The sequence below is a fragment of the Ixodes scapularis genome, unplaced genomic scaffold (genome assembly GCF_016920785.2).
Source record: "Ixodes scapularis isolate PalLabHiFi unplaced genomic scaffold, ASM1692078v2 PGA_scaffold0__279_contigs__length_252992795, whole genome shotgun sequence".
Taxonomy (NCBI): domain Eukaryota; kingdom Metazoa; phylum Arthropoda; class Arachnida; order Ixodida; family Ixodidae; genus Ixodes; species Ixodes scapularis.
This window is the reverse complement of record NW_024609835.1, coordinates 87,813,499-87,837,134: the sequence shown is the minus strand read 5'-3', so window position 1 is coordinate 87,837,134 and position 23,636 is coordinate 87,813,499. Positions and strand designations below refer to the sequence as shown.

At 44.0% G+C, this 23,636-nt stretch overlaps 2 protein-coding genes across 4 annotated transcripts in view; one reads left to right on the top strand and one right to left on the bottom strand.

The window, feature by feature from the left end:
* LOC8030662 (calcium-binding mitochondrial carrier protein Aralar1) overlaps positions 1-1,341 on the bottom strand; it is a 28,697-nt gene extending 27,356 nt beyond the window's left edge. The window contains exons 1-2 of one of the 2 annotated variants that reach the window (XM_029966647.4): positions 1,253-1,341; positions 1,056-1,112 (exon numbers count right to left, since the gene is read on the bottom strand). In XM_029966647.4, the coding sequence (XP_029822507.3) occupies positions 1,056-1,112; positions 1,253-1,336 (141 nt within the window). In that variant the 5' untranslated portion in view covers positions 1,337-1,341. Of the gene's footprint in view, positions 1-1,055; positions 1,113-1,201 lie in introns of both variants that reach the window. The other variant, XM_029966648.4, reaches the window with a different exon arrangement.
* LOC8030663 (histone acetyltransferase type B catalytic subunit) lies at positions 1,202-23,429 on the top strand. Of its 2 annotated transcripts, none has more exons than XM_029966650.4 (11): positions 1,202-1,465; positions 1,917-1,988; positions 2,056-2,131; positions 3,877-4,000; positions 9,410-9,551; positions 12,053-12,209; positions 12,309-12,413; positions 13,157-13,263; positions 15,037-15,188; positions 20,362-20,478; positions 22,963-23,429. In XM_029966650.4, the coding sequence occupies exons 1-11, from the start codon at positions 1,459-1,461 to the stop codon at positions 23,137-23,139; spliced, it is 1,236 nt and encodes a 411-aa protein (XP_029822510.3). In that variant the 5' UTR covers positions 1,202-1,458; the 3' UTR covers positions 23,140-23,429. The 2 variants fall into 2 exon arrangements, with proteins under 2 accessions (XP_029822510.3, XP_040358623.2); XM_040502689.2 differs by having other exon boundaries at positions 1,395-1,465; positions 12,059-12,209.
* Positions 23,430-23,636: the final 207 nt, after the last annotated feature.

Here is a 23,636-nt window from a genome sequence, read left to right as displayed (position 1 = left end):
GTTTGATGACCCTGCCTCAAGTTCTTGAAATGTCCTTGACAAGCAGGGCTTGCACATTTACAAATACTAAGCCGAAAATTATGGAATATCAAGAACTAGTCTAAAGACCGCAATAATATATATATATATATATGTGTCCTGGCGTCGGCACTAATTGAACTAGCACTGTGTGTATGCAAATACGGCTGTGAGGCAATGCATGACATCTAATATGAATCTAACCAAGCAAATCAATCTTATGAAAACCAGACAATTGAAGTCAGCATACACGCGGTAACCGTTCTAAGCTGACTTGTACCACTACAGTACTCGCAGTTAGATCATTTTGAAGTCATCCAGCTTATCAACTTTACGCACCCGAGATTTGTTATCACGTCAGCAAGTGTAAGAGCTTAACGACGTTTTAGAGATAAGAGCAAACACCTTGGCCTTTGTAGACTTTTACGCACGAAATAGGCACGCGAAACTCGACGATTTTCTCGTGTAACCCTGACAATTCAGCGCACAAAGTTTCAAAAGAGGAATTATGTGCTGTTGTCTTTTCAAAGTAATCAAGACGATGCTGGTCACAGTTCAAATCCGAAAAAGAATCTGCTGTTAAACACAGTCGCTTTAAAACTACACGACTTTCAACATTCCAGCTGAAACTTGGCTCCCTGACCCTGTAGCGCCAGGGATCCGTCAAGCTAGCGACTGACTGCAGATTGATTTAGCATTGCAACACACCACGTAACGTGACAGTGTACCGGTGTACCACAAGGCGTCCGAGAATCGTTTGTTTAACGCCGCTAATCTGCTGGCGTTCGGTGACCGATAACGGCAAGTGCCCTGCTTTCGCTACGATTGCGTGTAAAGGGGTCAGACATCCGTGTAGCACACTACCGTATCTGGACTATGCACAAATTCCGAAACAGCTCGGATGTTGGCATCACATAGCTTGGCACAAAACTGGCACGGTCTCACGCTACAAACAGGGTCGAACAAACCAACCGAACCCAGGCATAAAATATAATATAACAAGTGGGAAGCTGCCTCATCGGCGGCGGTCTTCATACCTCGCATGATGCACGGGTGAGGAGCAAGCTCAAGAGGCCGTAATCCTCCATACCGGCCTAAGGTAAAGAAATGCAGGGGGGAAACAAAATAAAACAGGCAGCAAATAAATCAGAACCCTAGTATAACAACTTAAAAATCAACTTAACTCAAAAGATTTGGACATTTCAATCGCCAAATATTGCTACTTTGCCGTTACCTTTTCTTCGAGCAAGGTCACTTCAGCATTCTCAGTGGCCATGATGTGAAAGAGGAAGCAGTGTTCTGCATCTCGCCCTCTCATTGGCCAACTCCGCTGCGCCTCGTGAGTGGTTCGTTTTGAAGAAATAAACGAAATAATAAACGAAGATACACGTCACTTCCGAGGTTTCTGTCACGTGACTCGGCGGGAAAACAAGCGCGAAGATGGCGGGTGAGTACCGTACGCGAGTTCCAGAAAAAAAACAACTAGAAAACAAACAATAATATCCACATTGCGTTTTAAATTACGTGTTCTGAGCGGAACAAATCTAGATTTTGGGGGACATCGAGGTTCATCTGAGCGCTAAGCCATGTCAAACTCTTCACGTTTCGTGAGTGCCAACGCGGTTCGCTCGGAACGGTACTCTCGTTCGAAAAAGCCGGTCAACGTAACACATGTAGAACCGTTCCTTTACATTTTAGTTCTGCAGCCTCCGTGAATCTAAAGATCACTGAATGCGCGGTAGCGTACGTTTTGAAATGCACTCGCCTAGCTCTCACGGCAATCACCTTTTAAAAGAGCAAAGGTCATGGCTTCTCGAATGATGTATGCGCGGGTTGCTCGATTCCCTTGCGTAGGCCGAGTGTTTACGTAGTGTCATGCGTGCCTTTCGCACTTCCAGACGTCTTCATGTCGAAAGGGGTCCTCGACGCCTATGTTTTGTCCGGAAATGAAGTGGTGGAATTCAAACTAGGTAGGTTTTGCGAATCTCAAGGTGCATGGTCGTGCCCACGACTGAATGGTTTTGTGGGCATTTGCAGTTTTGAATGAAGACGACCTGGAAAACGACGACATAGCGTTTCCTCCTGAAATGTCCCACCAGATCTTCGGCGAAGGGTTTGTAGCGTGCTTTTATTTTGTTCTTTATGAAGAATTTTTGATAAAAGATTGCGCAGGCAATGATAATGGTAGCGTCTATCCTACGGGGAGTCGGGAGAATGGGGAATTGTAGTAGACCGTTCCCGCAGCCCGCTAAGCACCCGGATAGCGCTCCGTAATCCGCCACAAGACCTTGAACTATGCAGAGAAGGCTGGCGGCGCGCAGGCGCAGCTGCGGCGTTTTCTTCAGGGATACCGTAGCGGAGGAGAAAAACGGTCTACTACAATTCCCTAATAATTTCCCGAAATTCTATCGCCAGTCGCCTTTCATTGGCTGCCTAAAATCACGTGACAACTGCCGGTAGAATACCGAGTTTCATGGAAAACTTTTCGTGGATACAAGTTTCATCAACACACATTTCGTCGATAGTAACGTCTCGTAGACACTCATTACGCACGCTGTAGGGACATTTCGTCGCGCGTGTATCTGCGGGGCGCTTTAGCCCACCCGACCCACCTGTTCACGCCGCTTTAGCCCACCCGTTCACGTCGCTTGGCGACTTTAGTCTGTGGCGGCTCATTACAAAGAGTGTAAGGCTATAGGGGTAATCACGGGAGGCCATATTGTTGGACCTTGTTCAACAGCGCATGCTCAGAACTAGCTTTTATTTATTATCTTCCAAGAACTGCGATTCTGATTCTGTGGAATGAATGTTGCACGTGGATCCTTATGCATTCCTCGGAGACAGTGAAGTCAAAGCCATGGGTACCCGTGTGCTCGCAAACCTTGAGTGTCGATCAGGCACGTAGCCAGGATTTTGTTTCAGGGGTGGGGGGGGGGGGGGGGGGGGCGGGCCGCCCATGACAAAATGCTGTATGAGGGGGAGGGGAGGGAGGAGGTCCCAGCAAAATGGAAGATTTCGGGGGGGGGGGGTGTGGGGGGGGGGGAATAGATCGACGCCAGGCACGCAGCCAGGGGGGGCTACGTGCCTGGCGTCGATCAAAGCTGTGCACGAGCGAGCCGTGTTCGCTTCTTCTGAACTGGCTGATAAAGTTGTACTCGAAAATCGTTCTGAGCATGCGCTGCGAACGACGACCGACAAAATAGCGTCGCGTGAATACCCCTTCTACGCACAAGCTCGTGCACCTCGACCGGAAATGGCTATACGCACGACACTAAAATTAGTGGGTCTCTTACAAAACAAGTGGTTACGAGTTTCCAAAGCGGTAGCGTACCTTTGTGGAAAGGTGTCTGCTTCATACGTAGCGGACCCAGGTTCAATCCACAAAGTGGGGATCCTTTTTTTTTTTTGTTTTTCCGAGCATTTGGCAATATTTATTACATTTCTTTTTTTACAGTTAACACTGAAAAAAATTAATCTTGTTGACGAAACTTCGCTGAACTTAATGATATGGGACTCTCTTTTCGGAGGTGCAATGGGGGACGGCGGGGCTTGGGTTGCCAAGAGAGTTAATAGTTTTGTATTGAGCAGCCGCAGACTGTCGCTGTAAAGCGGTGTGAATGCAGGCAGGGGAGTGGCTTAGCACGCCCCCTAGTGATACATGCACCGTCTGAAGAGGGTGACCCAAATGGCAAGAGCTCTTTGCGCCATACGTATGGCCGTATGGCCTAGCTGCTAAACCGCCGTGCAGCCAAAATGTGCCTAACATTCCCAGTTACTTTTACGATTTTGACAGCATTGTCGTAAGCATTCGTTTAAAAAGACGTGTAACAGTACTTTTTTCTTTTTTTGCCCGAACAGAGAAAGCATCTTTGGTTATCGAGACCTAAAAGTGCAGCTCTACTATGCAGCATGCTCCCTCACCACCTACCTTCACATGTCATACACCGAAAAGATCACCTTAAAAAAGAGTGATGGTGTCAAGGTAAGGCCAAGCTTTACCCTGCCATGCCAGTTATGCATCATATTTTTAACCATCTGCCCATTCTTCACCTCTACTGCCATCAAGTGTAGCCCTGTACTAATCGGATATTTTTGTTATAGCTAAGGACATACGTTTGTGCATTTAATTCCAAAAAAAACTTTTAAGGGAAACTTCTAGTGGAACCACTAAAATGGAGTCGTGCTGCATAAAAAAAAAATGGATTACTACTGCTTTTAGAATTTACATATTGCCGCATTGTGCGTTATTTCCAGTCAGCAGAGTATTTGCAGTGATGAAAGTGCTGCACAATAGCAGCATATTGTGCCATGAACAAAAGCCGCTGCTTCATTGTGTGCCAAAATGCCATTTTTGCAAAGTATTATTCCACACCTGTGCCAAAATGGGCAAAGCAAAAAAATAAAAATATATTTTAATTTTATTGTTTGTCACCTTGGGTCACAATAAAAATATTTTAATTTCTTTATTGGTCGACCCAGGTGAGTGTGACGGGCTCAGAATATAGGCTCAGCACTATGCAGGTTGACCTAGTATGGCAGAGTAGGTTGGTCTCTAGTTTAGATACCCGTCATTGGTTTAGCACGTAAAAAAAAAAACCCAAAATTTTGTTGGTTTCTAATTTAAAAGAAAAAATTCTACCAGGAAAAGGCAAGAAAAACAAAACAAAAAAGTGAATCTAGCGAGTCTATATTTGAATTAATATGATAGGGTGCTTCCTGTGTAGTATGGTCAATCAAAAGAGCTGCAAACTTTGACTCAATTCTGGTTCCAATCCAGCTAAAGTGCAGTGTCGCTTTTAAAGCCAGACTACCGTAATATCCCTAGAGATGGCCCACCTAAAGTCGAAAGCATATCGGGAGAAAGTAAGAAGTGGGCTAACTTTTAATGTGCGATCAAAAAAGTTGGAAAAAAATGCTAATTTTATATTTTGTGACCCGGGAAGATCCTCCTTCCCAGTCCTCCAAGATAGACTATATTTTCCAGTTTCGGGGTGGGCCGTTTCCACGTATAGCCTCGTCGCCGTTGGCATAACCCCACTACATTTAGCGGTAATATTGACGTCATGTGACCAATACTAATTTAGTTTCCCTGCTAAATTTAGTGGGAAGTTGAATTTGGAGTTGAGGTCACGTGACGTCAATTTTCTCGCTCGGAGAAACTGATTTTGTTCATGGGTGACATGACACAAAGTCATGTGACGTCATTTTCTCTGCTAAATTTAGCGTGAAAACTGAATTGGCGGAAGGTCACATGGCATTAGTTTTCCAGCTAAATTTAGCAGGGAAACTGTGGGAGTAGGGGAGGGCATGAAGGAGGAAGAGGAGGGTACCGTCCCCTTTCCAAGATCTGCGCTCTAACTTCGCATTACACAGACGTGTAAGCGCCTTTCATTTTTTGCAGCTTGTGATATTAGAACCTTGATTTTGCTAGGTTCATGAGACTTGGGAGGACATACTTTTAGGCATTTTTAGGATATGCTGGTTTTTGCCGTCATTTTACAGAAATTATATTTACAGGCTATGTAAACTACCAAGTGTAAAGTGGGAAGGGGGAAAGAGGCTTTATCTCAACTGAGGTGTTGTGCTGATTACTTTTGCAACCATTTTTTTTTAATTATCATTGTAAAGGGAGCCTACTTCGACCCTTAAGCCTTATTTCTAAAAAGAAGGATGTGTATTTCTTTTGTGTCCTATCTGGTCTTATTACAAAAGGTAATATATAGCTCTTCAATATCAAAGAGGAACCCTAAATTATCGAAGATAAACTCATTTAGTGATGCAATTTCTTTTTTTTTTATTAAACTCAACTGATGTGCTAACAGATACGTTAGCATCCGCTCAAAAAGCGTCAGTAGCTGCTCCAAACTAACATTTTGCCTGGTACAAAACCTGCTTTAAACGGTCAAAAGTCATTTCCATGCTGTATTTGGCTCCTGCAAGGAGGTGCAGGGTCCAAAGCCTGCCGCTGGCCACTTTCTCTTTATCTTTCATCAGTTATCCTGGAAAATATGGTCTAGCTTGGGGGTCATTTGTCTGTTCTAGTCCAGAATGCTCTCGACCATAGCGTGTGACTAAAATCAGCGACAACCTTCTGCATCGGACTGTCCGATGTTAGCGCGTGAGCCTGTAGTGCCAACCTCGATGCCACCAATGCAACCATATTTGTCTTTTGTTTATATGGGCGCAAATCTGCCTCAGTAAAGGTAGTAAGGAGACCGAGAGTTAAAATCTTGGCCCTGCCTAATTTCGTCGTTCGGCAGATTTCTAACCTTTATTACAAGTCAATCGTACGGTCAATCCGTCGGCATATTTCAACTATTTTTTCTTTGGGGACCATGAAAAGACGACAAAAAAAGACTCGCGATATATCCCAGGCAAAAATCAGTCCACTTCCAGTTCCATAATCCAGCTGGAAGTGGACTGATTTTCGCCTGGGATTTAACGTAGGTTTTGACTCTCGCGAATTGTGATGCCGCATTTTTAAAGCTCAAAAGCAAGAACATACATTGTTGCGAAAGGCCCCAAGAAACGACCTTCCCTATCTGATTCGACCGGCGCCGATGAACGCCTTGAGTATTGTCGCCACGTGGCTCCGGTTAGCTGTGCCCGGAATTGAATCGAAAGGCGACTTGGGGTCGCCTTTTGATTTTGATTTGACTCTTTGATTTTTTTATTTGATTTGATTCTTTGATTTGATTTGACTCTAAAGCTTTACTGTCAGCTTTAGAGTGTGGACGGTGCGTCCATCGCGGTTCTCGGTCCAGGAACAAGTGCCCAAGCTCTCGCTAGCACGCGATTGTCACGAGGCTCGCGGCATCGGCTGCTTAGTCCACCTGCCGGTGGCGCCGGTACATAACACCAACGCACCTCAAGTGCGAGGGGATCATCGAGTTGACCGACGCGTCCTTACTTCCTGCCCCTCTCCTTGTTGCTTCTGTCTCGCCTCGAAGCACGGCGCCATCTACGGTCTTCGGACGCCCTGGACAAGGGAGGGGGCCTTGCGCCCTTTTTTCCAGCTTCGAGCGCTAATGGGATTATCTGCTTAGCGCGTGGAAACCAAGAATCTGCACCTGGGGGTAATTATATCTTTGCCCCATTCGGACTTCGACGGCACCGGTGACCGACCAAGGACGTCTGGCCCTCGATGTGCGTGACGCATGTGGCGGGGGGTGAGGGAGAGGGAAGGGGCGTGCCTGAACGTGACGAAGACTGACCACGCTGTTTTGGTCAAGGCAGGGACGATAGGGATTCCCTACTAGGGATATAGGGAAATGTGACGTCATAAAAGGAGCAGCAGGCGGCTGCTAGCGAGTGTTCTCTAGTGTGCTTCCATTGTTGATGTAACCTGTCCATATGTATGTATAAAGAGTTATACAAGACACCCCTCCTGCTCCCTGGTCCTTCGCTATTCCTGCGTCCTCATGAGGTCCTGCCCTGGCTCGGCTCCTTGCTGTACACCAAGTTCCCGGACAACAGCTCGGTCCCAACAATGTGTGCCCAGTGCTACACGATTAGCGTGAAGAAGCAGTTGTCGATTTGGGCTGTCTGTTTCTTAGCATCGTAGAGTTGTCACAAATGCCACTAGTGCAGTAGAAAGTGCTCATTTGGGGCACTATACGAAGCAGTCAAGTTAGATGCCCGCCAGAATTCCTTCGTAATAAAATGCGAAAAGGGCTGCCGTCGTATTTGCTCTAACAGTGTTGTGCAGTGTACATCTGGTGGGATAAGCAGTGAGAGGACCTCTGGATTAAGGTGGCAATGCGGGCTAGTTGGTGCATGTCTTCAAAAAATTGTAACACAGCTCACAAAAGACGAGGATACAAAGTAAATAGAAGGACAGCGCTTGTCCTGTCTTCTATTATTTACTCCGTGTTCTTGTCTTTTGTGCACTGTGTTATAATTTTTGAAAAAGCTTTTGGAGCAGAGCGCACACGCACCACTTGCCAAAAAATGTCATAATGTATTCCTGTCGTGGCATGTGCCTGCAAGTTCCTTTGATTGGATACATTTCATTTTGGTACATTCATAAAACAGATAGGAAATGCCAAAAGACAAGGCAGTGTGGTGTAACGGTTAGCATAAGGCACCGATATTGAGACCCAGAATAGCGGCGCTACTAAATTTCGTCTTTCGGCGGATTTCCAATCTTTATTTCCATTCAATCGTACAATTGACTTGTCTGCATATTTCAACTTTTTCCCCTTTAGAGACTATGCAAAGGTGATGAAAATTACCTGGTTCAGTTGCACATGAGCATACTACGTGTTGGGTTCGGAGTTTTCGGTTTAAACCGATAAAAGTATGCCGAATCCATTTTCAGAAATTCGGTTTTAACCGAAAAAGGTCAGTTTGTAGGTTCGGCGAGTTCGATTTAAACTGATAAAAACCAATAAAACTACGTCCAATCCGTTTTCTAAAATTCAGTTTTAACCGAAAAAGGTCAGTTTTTTAGGGCCGCGTCGAGATGGGTGGGGGAGGGGGGGAGAGAGAAAGGGCTTTGCAAGGTTCGACATTGTGTGACGTCTTCGTGATCGCCCTCTTCCAAGATTCAACGTTCAACAAAAGAGGTCTTGGATTGGTCTTCACGGGACATCTGTGTCCTTTCTGTTATCGGGCTTAGTGTGTCAAGTTCCCAGTCCTAAAAAAAAAAAAAGTTTGGATGTGAGCTAGTATAAGAATTTTCGTTCCATGTACTTCAGACGACATCGAGGAAAACCGTTGTTAAGAACATAACGACAGTGGATTTTTTTTTCTGTTATTCCGCTGAGTGCTGTACTGTCATCACCTCAGAGGTCACGTCGTTAGAAGGGGAAGGAAAAAGAAGCATGGTAAAGATTATGCCCGCGAATTCCGTGATTTTGAGGTGTGTCCTGACGGAAAGTTGTAGCGAAGACGACGTATCTATATAGGCCGTTATTCTTTGAGTAATCACAAATATCACATCCGGTGTCCGATGGTGTTTCTTTGATATTCACCGAAAAAAAAAACGGCAAACCTTTTTGGGAAGAAGTATACACCGAAAAAAAACAAAAATTTAATTTTAAAATAAACGCCGAAAAAAGTATGCCGAATTTTGAAAAAATAAAAACCGAAAACGCCGAACCCTAACTGCGTGTCTGCGGGCAACTTTGTGTTTCCACATCATGGAATCCTCTAAGACAAAAGTGGAGATCAACTTAAAATTGGATGTTTCCTCTCTTGCAGTGTCAAAGAAGCAGTCTCCCCTTTTTGTCCTAAATGGAACCAAACCAAACTAGTGTTGTACTTGTACCAAGGACCAGATATTCTGAATCTAGGTCTTTTTTAATAAAATAAAAGTTCAATGCATGTTCAGCCCATTGTAGTCATGCTGTAGACATGTCCAAGGTTCCCGTCCCATGCCCGTCCACAGGCGGATAACGTTTTGAAGATGATTGGTGAGAAGCTGCCCCCTGGTGTGCTCTCCAACCTGGATGACTTTGTGGCAACACTCCCCAAGGAGCCGTCCTTCCGACCTTTCGGGACCCACCTGCACTCATTCACCGTCAACAAAGGTAAAGAAAAGCAAGCCCTAATGGACATCTTGCCTTCTCATCAGACACAGAAGTGCAAAGAAGCAGCTTTGGAATCTGATACTAAGCTTTGAAGAGTGAATATTGAGGACAAGTTGGATTACAGCTTATTTTGCCGTGCTAGAGATAAGACACATAATGCATGGTGCACAAAATAAAGGCACAAAAATCGACTCTCAAAGCCACATTTTTTTTTTTTTTTAATTTTGTGCATTTTTTTTAATCTAGAACCATACTTATTTTTATGGTTTTACAAGTATGTGACACGACAGTGCTAATGTGAACAAGTGACTCACCTTTTTTTGTGTGTTTTTTTATAGCTCAGAATTAAAAGGCTGTCATCATGACTAATAGTGGTCATCTGGGACACTATCCTAAGCGGTAAAATTTGTTGTCGGCCAAATACTCTTTCCAAGTAATGTGAACAAAAATGTTGATGTTGTGTTTGTGATATAGGTGTTTTGCAGTTTACTTAAGAATTTCTTCTCACATTTTTTAGATAGTCGCAGGAGTGACAACGTAAGATGGGCCTCATATACGAGGTGTGATCAGAAAGTTCCGGGCCTGATTTTGTAGGGTAAAAAGAGAGGGCAGCACAGTGATGCATGCTCAGCAGTCGAAGGAAGGGACCTTTGTGTCTCGCTATACCAAACGGCGCCGTTCTGTGAACATTTGGAGCTGCGTTTCACGAGTTTTTGTGACCATGTGCATGGGCGCAACGGCGATTTTACTATAGACTACAACCCAGAGCAATAGCGAACATCAATTTCGCGTCAAACTCGACAAATATAAAGCAGAGACCTTCGATATGATTCAGCAGGCTTGTGTAAAAAAGCAGTGAGTTTCGCGAAGTTTTTTAAGTGGCACTCGCACTTCAGGAACGGCAGAACATCACTGGAAGATGAAGAGTGGTAGGGCGACTTTATCCGACCTCTCCTTGACTTCGGTGACGTTCTCCCATTCTTGAGGCGCAAGTGCCACTCAAAACACCGCGCACACCACTTTTTTTTTCACATAAGCCTTCTAAATCATTTTAGAGGTCTCTGTTTTATGTTTGCTGAGCTTGACGTAAAATTGGTGTTCGTTCTCGCCTTGGTTTGCAGTGTATGGAAAGATCGCCATCATGCTCGTGCATGTGGTCAGACAAACTAATGTAGCGCAGCTCCGAATGTTCACAGAGTGACGCCCTTTGGTATAATGAAACACAAAGGTTCTTTACTTTGACTGCTGCACACGCCTCACTGTACTGGTCTCGCTTTCTACACTACAAAATCAGTCCCGGAACTTTTCGATCACCCCTTGTACTAGCTGGACCTCTATTTCTATAGAATTTAAAGAAATGCCACCGCATTGCCAGTTTCCGACACCGTCACATTTTATTGAAGGAGCATTACATATGCTGATGTAATCTCTAGATTTCACTATCGACGAAGTAATTGGACAACCGGGTCGCAATATTGAGACAATAGACCCTTTCCGAAATTGCGAAACAATACTTAGATTATGCACAGCCGCCATTAGTTGGTCTCATCGCATCCAATGTGAAGCCTGTGACTGGTTCCGAGTTTGTGTCAAGCACTGACGCCGCACTCGTGTGGAATGTGTTTCGATCCGAGTACAGTCCGAATGCTGACAAAGCGCTCATGTCCAATGTGTGCTCGCAATACATGAGCAACTAATGGCGGCCGCTCATAATCTTTGTATCATTTCGAAATTTCGAAAAGAATCTATTCTGATTGTAGCTCATACCTCTGCTCCAGAGCCTTTTATACTGGGAGAGTTCGGCGGGTGGGAGGGGCTTACGGCCCGCTAGGTCTAGCGGACTCAGCGGGCGCCGCTTCCGCCATGATGTGCCTCCCGGCGAGTGGGTCCCCATGGACATGCGATGTATACGCGTGTAGGTTTTGCTGTTTGCGCTTTTGTTGGCGTAAGGAGAAAGTCGAAAAATCAAGCATTTTGTTACGTTAATCATACGTTAATCATAAACTTACCTCGCACAATCGAGAACTCGGCTTCCAGTCAGCCCTTCTTGGTTTCCCAGATCTTGTGCCTTGTGCGGTTTTCTTTTCCTTGCGGGAACCGGTACATCCTGAACCCCTTTTTCGCGTTGTTTGAGCACCCAACGGCACTGCAGCCCCCCATTTCTTTTTCATCTAACGTCTGGCAGAGCGCAGCGCAGAACGATCATTTTCATCGTCGTCTCTCGCTCCATGGACTCTAGCGAGCCGACTGCCGGCTCGAGTCAGTAGGGCAAACGGGTTTTATCAGCCGCCACCAGCCTTACACCAAACAAAGGTGAAGCTTGCATCTTAAGGTTATAATTATAATGCAATTAAATGCAAACGTGCAATCAAGCTAGACGGCAAGGCACATCATGGCGGAGGCGCACAGTTGCCAGACTGTTTGATCAGTGCTGCCAGACTGGCGGCTGGATCAAAGAACCGCCGAACTCTCCCAGTATAAAAGGCTCTGCTCTGCTCCAGGGACAGCCTCGGCACAGACTTTTAAGCTGTACAAGGCTGACATCACCGTTCCCGGTTTCGTCGACTATCATGCCAGGATGGAGAGCTTCATTCTGTGGTTTATCGATGCTGCCTCTTACATAGACTCGGACGATGAGAAGTGGGAGTACTTTGTCCTGTAAGTGTGCCTTCTCTATGCTCATTCTGCATCTGTTTGTTTTTCATTGTTGACGTGCACTTGGCAGACCACTTGATCATCTTCATTCTTTTGGAACAGGCACGAAAAGAAGCTTGTCAATGGCAAGGTGTGCTACCCCTTCGCCGGTTATGCCACCGTCTACAGATACTATGCCTATCCCAGCAACATCCGGCCCAGGATAAGGTGGTGTACACACCGTGTAGTACACAATTATAGGCTCTCTTCTCTTTTTCACGCACTGCGCAACAAGTGTGCAATGCTGGAACGTTGAGGTTCTTTCGCTTGTTCTTTTCTAATTCTTTCAAAAACATTTCTTGAAACATTTTGAGCATGAGATTCTTTGTTTGTTGTTGTCTTTCTAGCCTGTAACAAACATACTAATATTCCTTTAGTTGCCCTTGCAATTCTAACTGGATGGAGAGGTGCAAGATCCCTTTTTGCAAATTAAATATGTTGGTCTTTAATTTTTGTGAATGTGGATGAGGCAGCAGACAACATTTCAGAAGTGCAATTGGGAACTTTGTCGGACGTCACTCTTCTCCTTTTTTGAGAGGTGTGCGATACCTGTATTCAAAGTCTATACTGTAAACAACTTAATGTTCGCAAGAACCTAAATGTCGCGAATCGCCTTAATTGCGAAAAATAGGTCCCGCAAACAATTCTGGTAAAATGTAAACACATTGGAATCTATATTGGGACCCCACTGCATCGCGAAAATTAGAACCCGCAAATCATTCCAAAACTTAAGCTTTGACCTAAAACGCGAAATATTGAGCCCACGAAAAATAAGTCGTTTGCAGTATATGTTAGACCGGTTTTTCTCTTAAATTTTTTGATTGTGGATGAGACAGCAGACAATGCTCTAGAACTATGCAATATGGAGAGCTCTTTTTATTCAGTTGTCATGCTTTCCTTTTTGTTTTTAGCCAAATGTTTATTCTTCCACCATTCCAAAAGAAAGGGCTGGGAGCAGAAATGCTCCAGGGCATCTACAACTACTACACAGGACGCAGGGATGTCATTGACATCACCGGTAAGCTTCTCATTATGCAAGCATTTACAGTCGCTGACAACGTGAGAACAGCAGTTGCCCCACCTCTGACAACACTTGGGCATTTTGTGCACTTCGAGCGCACACGCAGCCGTGGCATGACAGAAGGCACGGAGCGCATCTTGGAGGCCGGGCATTCTAAAGACACACCCTTTTCATTCTGTCAGTGACTATAGCGATCACTTTGCAAAGGTGTGACTTCGATGGCTGATCAAGGTTGAAACATGTTGACTTTACTTTATGAAACAAAATTATATGTTATTTAGTGTAACAGTTAACAAAATGGTGTAAATGCTAAATCGTGGTACCTATACTCTCTCACAATACCTGATACCTGCGGATTTAATTTATGGATTGTGAGGGGTGCGGGCTGTGCGTGCGACGGCTATGCACAGAACATAGGCGCTCGCGCGCCACACACCATGCTGGGCACGGAGTTCATACCCTGCCCAACGGGTGGCACATCAAGGCATTGTTGCTCACGGGGGACAATGCAATGGGACAGCAGAGCGTGCGCCAGGCCGGACACGAGCGAGAAGAAGAAAGTTAGGACTCAAACGGTTGGAAAATAGCTCGGTGGAGTTAATTTATGTAGAATAAACCCCTAGACACTATCAGGATATAAAAGGCATAGATTCAGCTTGAGCAACCCATTTACTGCAGAAGTGCGCTAAAATAATCTCCATTTTCAGTAAGTACTACTATCTTGGCATTATATATGGTAGGCTGCTGTACACAAAAAGATAAAGGCACAAAAACCTTTTGCAAGTTTGGTTTGCTGTCAGTCGGGTGCATCCAGTTGAAAATAAGCATCTGATCAATCTGCAAATGAGTATGCTTTTTGTCTTTTCTTCCTGACCACAATCTCAGATTTTTAGTGAATGTTATTGTCACCAGAACCTGGAAGTCCAAAAACTTGTAGGACAATCGTGGTTACAGGCTGTGAAGCTGGCCAATCCTTTAGGGCCATAATGGCATTTTGTTGATGCAGCGGTACTTCAGATATGCCCAGAGGCTCATGAAAATTCTGTAGTATGGAAAAAGTAGCTATGTTGAAAGCTGGTGCTATCCTTGTAAAGTACCTTCTCTTGGCTTCTTATTTCTGGCTTTGGTAGAGCTTAAAAGGGACGATGCAAGGAGTCTTGTACTCCCGGTAAATATTGCTTAGAGCTACTCGTTGATGGTCATAACCTACAAAACATGTGTTATTTTACCTTCACGTGGTGACTATCATAGACAAAAATTAGAGCAGGAGCAACATTCACTTTCTCAGACTCGCAGTCGGAGGAAGTGGCCACGTGATCTGGTGACGATTATATGCCGCCAACGTTCATCATAGCCACACGCTGGGGTTGGCAAAGCACGGGGCAAGCATTAAGTTCTAGACATTGTTACAGGGCCACTATTCCCCTCATAGCAATTGATCACGAGTGCTCGTCAAGACATTGGTTGTCATGAGCCGAATAAGGTGCTCACGGAGTGCTTTGCAGTCTGAGCCGCATGTGCTATCAATGGCTACTTGTACACAACACTGTGATCCTCATGACTGCATCATCAGGTTTTGCAAAGGAGAGACTGAAAGTGAGTCCTCTTCCATCCTTGAAGTTACATGGCGACTAGAAAGCTTCTCGGTCAGTGATGTTGCATGCAAGTGTACCTGTGTCCCACTAGTGCCAGCAATTGTGTAAAGTAAGAAACATTCCAACCCTAGAGTGTTGCACAGGCCTTTTAAGATGGCCTGAATCTTGCTTACAGTGGAAGATCCGTCCAGCACATTCATCCGGCTTCGAGACTTTGTGGATTCCAAAAACTGCCTGACCCTGCCCTCTTACAGCAGGCAACATCTACACAAGGGCTTCTCCGAAGAGATGAGGAAAGAGGCCCAGGAAAAGTTCAAGCTGAATAAGGTTAGCATTTTGCTTGCTACAAGAGACTGTTTCTCTTAATTTCTAGAAAACATCCCATACGTTACCTAAAAATAGTGCCTCTATCTTTGCTTAATCGGCTGCTGTTTTCAGCCAGCTATACTCTAGGACAGTGGTTCTCAACCATTGATGTTTCACGGACTCCTTGTGGATTGGTGGAGATGATGGAGGACCTTGTTTGTGGTGGGGGGAAGAGGAAGGTATAAGTTAATTGTGATAATGATTTAATAAGTGGATATAGCTAAGGGCTGGTGCAAAGTAGACTTCTCACAAAACACACGAGAAGACGTGCCCGAAAATTGGAATGTTTCTTCTGAATCGGATAAAAGACAACTTTTATTGCCAAGCTTGACTGACGAGGCAGGGCTTCGTGGACACCTAGAATGCCTTTGCGGACCCCTGAGAACCACTGCTCTAGAAGTCTAGTTGCACGGAAGATTTGAGCTGTCGCTAGCTGATGGATACAAAGTGTCATTACAAAAATATTGGTGCTTTCATGAGCAAAGAAACTAAGACTCAAAGCGATGCTCCAAACATTTTCTAAGGAATGGACATTTTAAAGCTCATACTTCGGAACCGGAAAGGGATTCTCATTGCCATGAGGGCAGTCACTGCCATTACGCTCGATGAAGCAAATGTGGTACCCTCCAGCACCAACACTTGCGGTGTTACATAATCTATGTAGGCATGTTAGTACCCATAGTTTCGGGACTATATGTCGCACCCTTGTATAAGTCGCACATCCGTATATTGAGCCGTTTTCGTGGAAAAGTTGGTATATAAGTCGCACCTCTTTGCATGGTTCACACCATGATTTCTTCAGTTTACTCGCATTGTTATTGCAAAATCAGAGTTTCGCATAATTGCTAAATCACACTTAATGTTTGACGTACATTTCAACTCGTGAGAAATGCCCATAGTATGGTGCTGTCTGGACGGCGCAGTCGAGTGTTTCGCAGCAAAAGGATGTAAAATGCGCAAAATGAGAGGGTAGTTGACTTTATTCGAGCGAACGCATGCCGAGTGAACAAAAGTTTAAGGAGCTAGACACTCGCAAACCAAGCTTTGGAGCACTAGGCCTGGCCAAGTCCTGGAGACGACGCAAGCATTGATGCGCAGGCAGAAAGATAAACCTTGACATATTTTTTTCTGGTACCTCTAAAAGATTGGCTAGCCACAATCCTTCCTTTTACATGTAGCAACACAGCTGGAGCGTGACACAAAAAGACTGCTCACCAAACGGAAACTAAGAAATACGTGAGAAAATATTCTGCAATGGGGGGGGGGGGGGGGGGGCGTGTATGCCAGCCCACTTACTTTTCAATGTTACTGGACTGAAGCAAAAGAATACAGAACCATGGCTTAATTAAGCATTATCAATAACATGCTGTAAAAGCTTTATTCTCACTGTCTTGCATTTGCACATTGAGCCGCTTCGGGGAAACCATAAAAATTAAAATATCTCGCATTCCGAGTCGAAATAGTGCGGCGACAGCAGTGCCTCCTGGAGGAAGAAACACCACCTATTGCTACGCTATTATGGTGCTCTACAAAAAATGGCGCGCAGCGAATAAAAAAGGCGTTGCACCTAAAGAAAAATCTCAAATAAGTCGCATTGTTGTATAAGTCGCACCAAGAAAAATGTTTGAAAAAATACTGAGACTTATACACCGGAAAATACGGTACTTATTCGATAACAAGCCCACATTTTGGTGGTGCAAAGCATTTCGTACAGGACGTTTTGCATTCTGAGGAGGCAAAAAAAAGACTCTGAAACATGTGAAGGGGGACAAACACATTTGTAGTTTTCTGCAGCATGCTCAGTACAGCTTGTTGTGGCAAATCATTACCTTTTGTAGGAGGAGAGCAATGAATGACAAGACACTGATTACAATGAGGCTTGAAAATGTGATTGCATTGGGATTCCGAGAATGTAAATGTCATCCTCACTTTGCAAATGAGGAAGGATGTACGCTCTTTCTTGGTGGAGATGTGAATATAAATCTGCTAGAGCAAACGCGTCTTAGAGATGAATTTCTTACTTTACTTACGTCGAATAACTTTTGTAATGTCATTGTCCCTCCCACTCGTGTCACAACCACGTCATCAACATTGATTGATGTGTTTGTGACGAATTGCGAGGAAAGTCTCATCAGTGCTGGTGTTCTAGGTTATGGTCTAAGTGATCACTTGCCAATTATTATGTTTATACACAAAACTGTGCCCCAGGCCACTGAGCTTGTTAATGAAGATAAGAAACCTACTAACATGACCCGAAGTATAAATCCCACTACATTAGAACAATTCCGATTAATTATTTCTAATACTAATTGGGACTCTGTATTCTCTGCAACAACTGCCAATGAAGCGTACAATGAATTTTTGAATATTTTCAAAAATATTTACGACAAGTGTTTTCCGTATAAACAAATAAAACAGTTTAAAAAAAACCGCAAGCCCTGGGTAAATAGAAAGTGCTGGAAAATGATTCAGAAAAAAAATAAACTCTATAATGTCTTCCTTAAAACAAAAGCACCTGAGGACCTTGCTCTTTTTAAACAATTTAGAAATACATTGAACAATGCTCTACGTCAGGCAAAACAAACCTACCTTAATAATTTATTCAACGAGTCATGCATGGATAGAACAGATGTGGTATGGAAACGGCTAAATGAAGTATTAAAACGGTGTCCCTCTAAACCAGCTATACACGCAATACAACGAGATGGGGTAACATTGCAAGGAAAAGCTCTCGCTGAAGCTTTCAATTGTTATTTAACTAACCTTGTTAGTAGCATACATATACCTTCATCAATGACGTATATGAAGCCTAGAAACGAACACAGCGCAGTTTTCTTTCCAACTGATCAAAATGAGATAACTTTAATTATGTCATCTCTTAAAAATAGCAACTCCTGTGATATAGACGATTTGCAGATAAAACCAATTAAGCATGTTTTGGACGTTCTATTACCTGTGTTAACACACATTATGAACTTCTCATTGTCCAGTGGTATTTTTCCTAAAAAGATGCAAACTGCAAAAGTCATTGTTTTGTTTAAAGGAGGGAACAAAAATGAATTTTCGAATTATAGGCCAATATCAATATTACCTGTGTTTTCGAAATGTCTTGAAAAGATTATTCACAATAGAGTGACGAGTTTCTGCACTAAATTTTCATTAATTTCTGACTCACAGTACGGCTTTCGCAGAGGTCGATCAACGGAGTTCGCTTTGCTAGAGCAGAAGGAGTTAATTTTAAAGTCGTTTGAAGAAAAAAAGTTAACTTTAGGCGTCTTCATTGATTTTTCCAAGGCGTTCGACCGTATTGACCATACTACCCTAATAAAAAAACTCGAATGCTATGGAATTCGCGGTGTACCTTTAAACCTTTTACAATCGTACTTTAAATTTCGCCAGCAATATGTCGTAATAAATGGACAGAGTTCTTCTGTCCTACCCATTAGAGCTGGAGTACCACAAGGTAGCATTTTAGGTCCTTTGTTATTTAATCTATACATAAACGATATTGTTAATATCAGCAAAGCACCATCCTTCATCATTTATGCCGATGATACCAGTCTATTTTTTTCAGGTACAGAGATAGAAGACCTTGTTAAAGAAACGAATGCCTCACTAGAGAAACTGAATGATTGGAGTGAAGTTAACTCATTAATAATTAACACGACCAAAAGCAAGGCTGTCCTTTTCAAACCCAAGAATAGACATGTTTCTTTTTCTTTTAATATCATCTTGGGCCCCTCCGTCATAGAAATGGTGCCGAACGTCAAAACGCTCGGAGTGTATTTTAATGAACAGATGTCTTGGGATTATCACGTTAATTATGTTGTTAAAAAACTATCAAGAGTGCTTGGGAAATTATGTCAATTTAGAAATTTATTGCCTCGTCACATAAAAATGCTTATATACAGGGCCCTTTTTTTACCCCATTTGAACTACTGTAATTTAGTGTGGTGTACCACATCTCTGTCAAATGTTAACAAGTTACACCTTCTTGAAAAAAAGGCTGTTCGCACAATACTCAATGTTCCTTTCGATACACATACACCCCCATTATTTAAAGAACTACGTCTAATAACTGTCCCTAATCTATATGAGTATACTTTACTAACACGATATAGATCAGCCCTCCGTTCTAACGAGCCTTTCCTTGCACATATCTCAAACCTCACACCAAATATCCGGGTATATGACGTTCGTGAGGGGGAGCATTGGAAAATGCCAACAAATCGCACAAATTACGGTTTCCAAATGCTAAGGTATAATCTTCCATTTATTCTAAATAAACTTCAGAAGCATAATTTAACAAATATCGAGAGACTGAATCTTAGTACAATTAGAAATTTTTTCCTGTATTAAAATTTCGCTTGTATTGTGAGGTCGTGTGTTCTGTATGTTTCAGTTATCCTTGAAGTAGTACGATTTTTATTTCTAGTCCTGTCATGTACCTAAATATGCTATGTGCCTTATATATATGTGTGTATATGCGCGTGTGTATGATGCGTATGTATGTATGTATGCGTGTATATATATGTATGTATATGCATATGTATATATGTGTATATATATATATATATATATATACATACATATATATGATTTTTTTGTTATCTTTAACAGCGTGTTTAACTTATGCTGTTCTTCTGGTTCTTTTTTTATTTATTTATTTATTTATTTGCTTAATGTTAAAAGCTGAAAACTTAATATTATTACTTCATGTGTAGTATGTCGCCGTGTGCCAATTGTAAGGCTGCAGAGGCCTTGTCAAGTCAAACTTTTGACTTTTTGCCCCTGCAGCCTACATCAGTTTCTGATGTGAAATAAAGAATTGATTGATTGATTGACTGTGTAAAATCCTAACATTTAGTGCCTCGTCCCTCACTGAGCTCCTTCCATAAATTGCAAATTGGCTCTCACATGCTCTGCGGTAAAAGAGCTCGGTATTCGCGAGCCGACAATCGGGGTAGGGGCTGGCAGTTTTGTTTAATGCAAACTGCACTTTTCAGTCTATGCTTTTATGCTCTTGTTTTCGGCAAGTAATTTGAGTTAGTTATCCACTTGCTACAAGGCAGAGGACTAGGGATGACAAAACGGCAAAAATGGTAGTACTAATAAGATCTGTTGAATTTCGCAGAAACAAGCACGAAGAGTGTACGAGATTCTCCGTCTGCGCGTCACCAACACGGCGAACCCCGGCCAGTACCAGAAATACAGGCTGGAGGTGAAGAACCGGCTCAATGCACCATACCAGGCAAGTGTGTCGCAGCGCTGCGTTTGCTTGTTCATGTAAAGCCGATACAGGGTGTTTTCTGGAATGCCAGCCAAACTTTTTCTGTGAAAACTATACATCTCACAGGAAAAAAGGGTTTGTCAATGAGAGAAAAATTGTTTTATTACAAAGACAATTAAAAAAGTTAACTGAGCTGAATGTTACGTCGCAAGTGTTTGTCAGTGTATTTGTCTCTGCCAAAAGGCCCATTTAGGGCCCTTTGGCAGACTCATTATGTTTGAGATAATGGAATGGTTAAATATATTTGAGCATTTCACTACATATCTTGTTGAGCAAGATAAAGGTGCAGTTTCAATTAAAATCTTTCTGGGAACCATCGAAAGCCATCAAATAGGCCCATTTCAAAAAGATGCAAGGATGTAGTACAGCGTTAAAAAGAGGTGGCTAAAGAAATTAACCTCCCTCTACTGAGATACTGAAATGGGGTGCGAATCAGCTAAATAAAACGGTAGGCTGTTCGAACGATTATGACGTAAGGACGTACCGGCGATTCTAGTGTGTTTTCTTTGGCGCCAGTGCAGTGGCGCATCTTGCATCCTATTAAACTCCCATAGAGACTTGTGTCGGAGCACGAGGCTTGAAAGGAATTCAGGCTTTCACAATAGCCCGCTCATTTTTCTACCTTTTCCTGTGGCATGTGTACACACTTCTGTTGTACTCAGTTGCGCGGTTCCCCTGGTTCAACGAGTTCCATTTTGCACAGAGTTTGTAATCATGCACCACACATAGTGTGCGCCTGTCTAAGCATCGACGTGGCTCGTACGTCGATCTTCACCGTTTTGCACCGGCGTGTTAGGAGCAGCAGCTGACACGACTTAATGTCTGACTTAGCTCGATCGACTTGGAAAGCTTGACTCACTTTTATGGGTCGTCATTCTTTGGTTGCAGTTATACCGTAATATCCCGAGTCATCGCCCATCCCCGAGTCATCGCCCACCCCATTTTTTGGGCCAATATCGATTTCCGAAAAAACACCGAGTCATCGCCCACCCCTTCAAATACCCCAGCGCGGACTCTGTGATCCGCGAACACTCATCCTACCCGAATGACGCGGTCGCGGACCTTACAGTTGGAGGACGTCCGTGACAAAGTAAAACGAAGGAGGGAAAGACACTTCTTTTTGTTTACGCATTTCCTCCGTGAGCGACCCCAAAGTGGTCGTGTATCCGTGCGAAAAGAAAACGATGGAGATAACAAAATAAGAGTTTGTTAACCTAACCGCGGAGTGTTAGGTCGAAGTCTGTCTCCGCCCAAGTAAGGTCACCGCGAACCCGCTCCTTCTTCCCGCCCGTCGCGACCGCGGTTGTGCAATGTTTTAGGCAAAGCCAAAGCGTAAATAAAGCTTTGCTGGAACGTCCTACACAGACGTTTGCAGAGCGTCCCAACCGCGTGCATTGATAGCCCGCCGTGGACGGACGCACGTATGTACGCACCAAACAAGTTGCGCAAGAGCTTGCAATTGACAAGGCGCCCGACTTGGCCCGACGCCAAAGTATTTGCCAACGCGACCGCCGGCTTTCCCGCTTTCCCAGCATTACTCTTGGTCGCTTCTTTGGTCCGCTCGCTCCCTTGCTCGCTCGCTCGTTGCGCCTGGTCGGTTTTTCTATTTTCTTGTAGACTTTTCTTTCTGTCTTTTTTACTATTACTAACTAGGAGAACATAATGGTGACATTCTTTCACGGAACAAACGTTCGCGCTATATGCAGATCGGCGGTGTTTCTAGCGCGTATGCAAGCAACGGACTTCGCTATAGTAAAATATTCTTTCGTGAGCATTTTTTCTATAAAACAATGAAACTAAATCGAGTTTTGAGTTTGATGTGTCTCTTGTGCATCAGCGCTAGATACGCTGAGAAAAATAGGCGGTTTTTTCCGCTTTTTTTCAAGTGTTTGTGCTCACCCACCGAGACATGGCCCACCCCACTTTTTTAACGAATTTCAGGCGGTAGGGGGGTGGGCGATGACTCGGGATATTACGGTAGATCGACCCATAATTTTACGGTTCTGAAACGGGAGTTCCTATATTTTAATAAATATGGTAGTCCTCTGCAGCCACAGAAAGTAAATTACAGAGCAAAAGTTGCTGCCCGTCTCATCTAGAGTCTTCCAAAAGTATTATCGGTCGCCAAGTTTTCCCGAATTGTGCATCTTTTTTACTGCAGTCCCCCGAAAAACGTGTCATTGGTGTTCTACTGTACCTCTCTAAATTGACCCCTTGGCAGTGGGAAATAGTATGGCATCAGTGTTTTCTTTCTGTGTGGTGCGTAGACTTTGTTAGTAAAGTTTAGCCGGCGTCGCACGAAATGTTTTGCATAGTACCAGCAGTAGTACGTCCAGCGGTGCAGCCAGGGCTGGCATGCCAAACCCGGCCCGGTACTAGGACGGATTTCGAGAACCTGTCATAGAGCGAGCGTCACACGCAGCCTGTGCTCCCGTTGCAACGCAGAGGCAGAAGGCGGACGTGGAGAAGCTGCGACGGACCATGTCGCCGGAAGAGTTTGAGGCAACAATGCAGTGCCTGAATGCTCAGAACCGGATCGAGCAACTCGAGAGCCAGTACCGGGAGCTGGAGCTGGAGTACCGGCACACACTGGAGCGTCTGGCGGCCTGCCAGTTCAGCTGATCCCTCGGCCACTCGTTTGTTTCTTGATGGGACAGGGTCCCACCACATCCTTCAGTTTTAATTTGTTTAAAAGTTTCGTTGCTGTTGCAATTTGAAGGATATCGAGCACAAGATTGTTTTATTGATACGGAGGTGCAAACTGCCTCAGCTTGCGTACCAATCTTTTGCTGCACGGCAAACACTGTTTTTGTAATCAGAACGGGTAACATCGTTTTTGTGCTCGTGTCCGATTACGTGTGCATAACTTGTAACTTGCCAGCTTGCGAAAATAAACTGTGGAATTTCCATTATAAGGTCGCTTCACATGACCGAGAGGTCCGGTGTTGTTTTACAGCAACAGCTTGTATGAGCTCTTCCCACTGCTGGAAATGACGTCTGTTGTTGTAGTTGTACTATTAGATGTTGTTGTAGGGCATCCTCCGTCGTCGTTGCCAAATCCTCGAGAAAGATAGCCTGCCACCTGCAAGAATCAAACCCAAGTCCGCAACGTGCGAAGC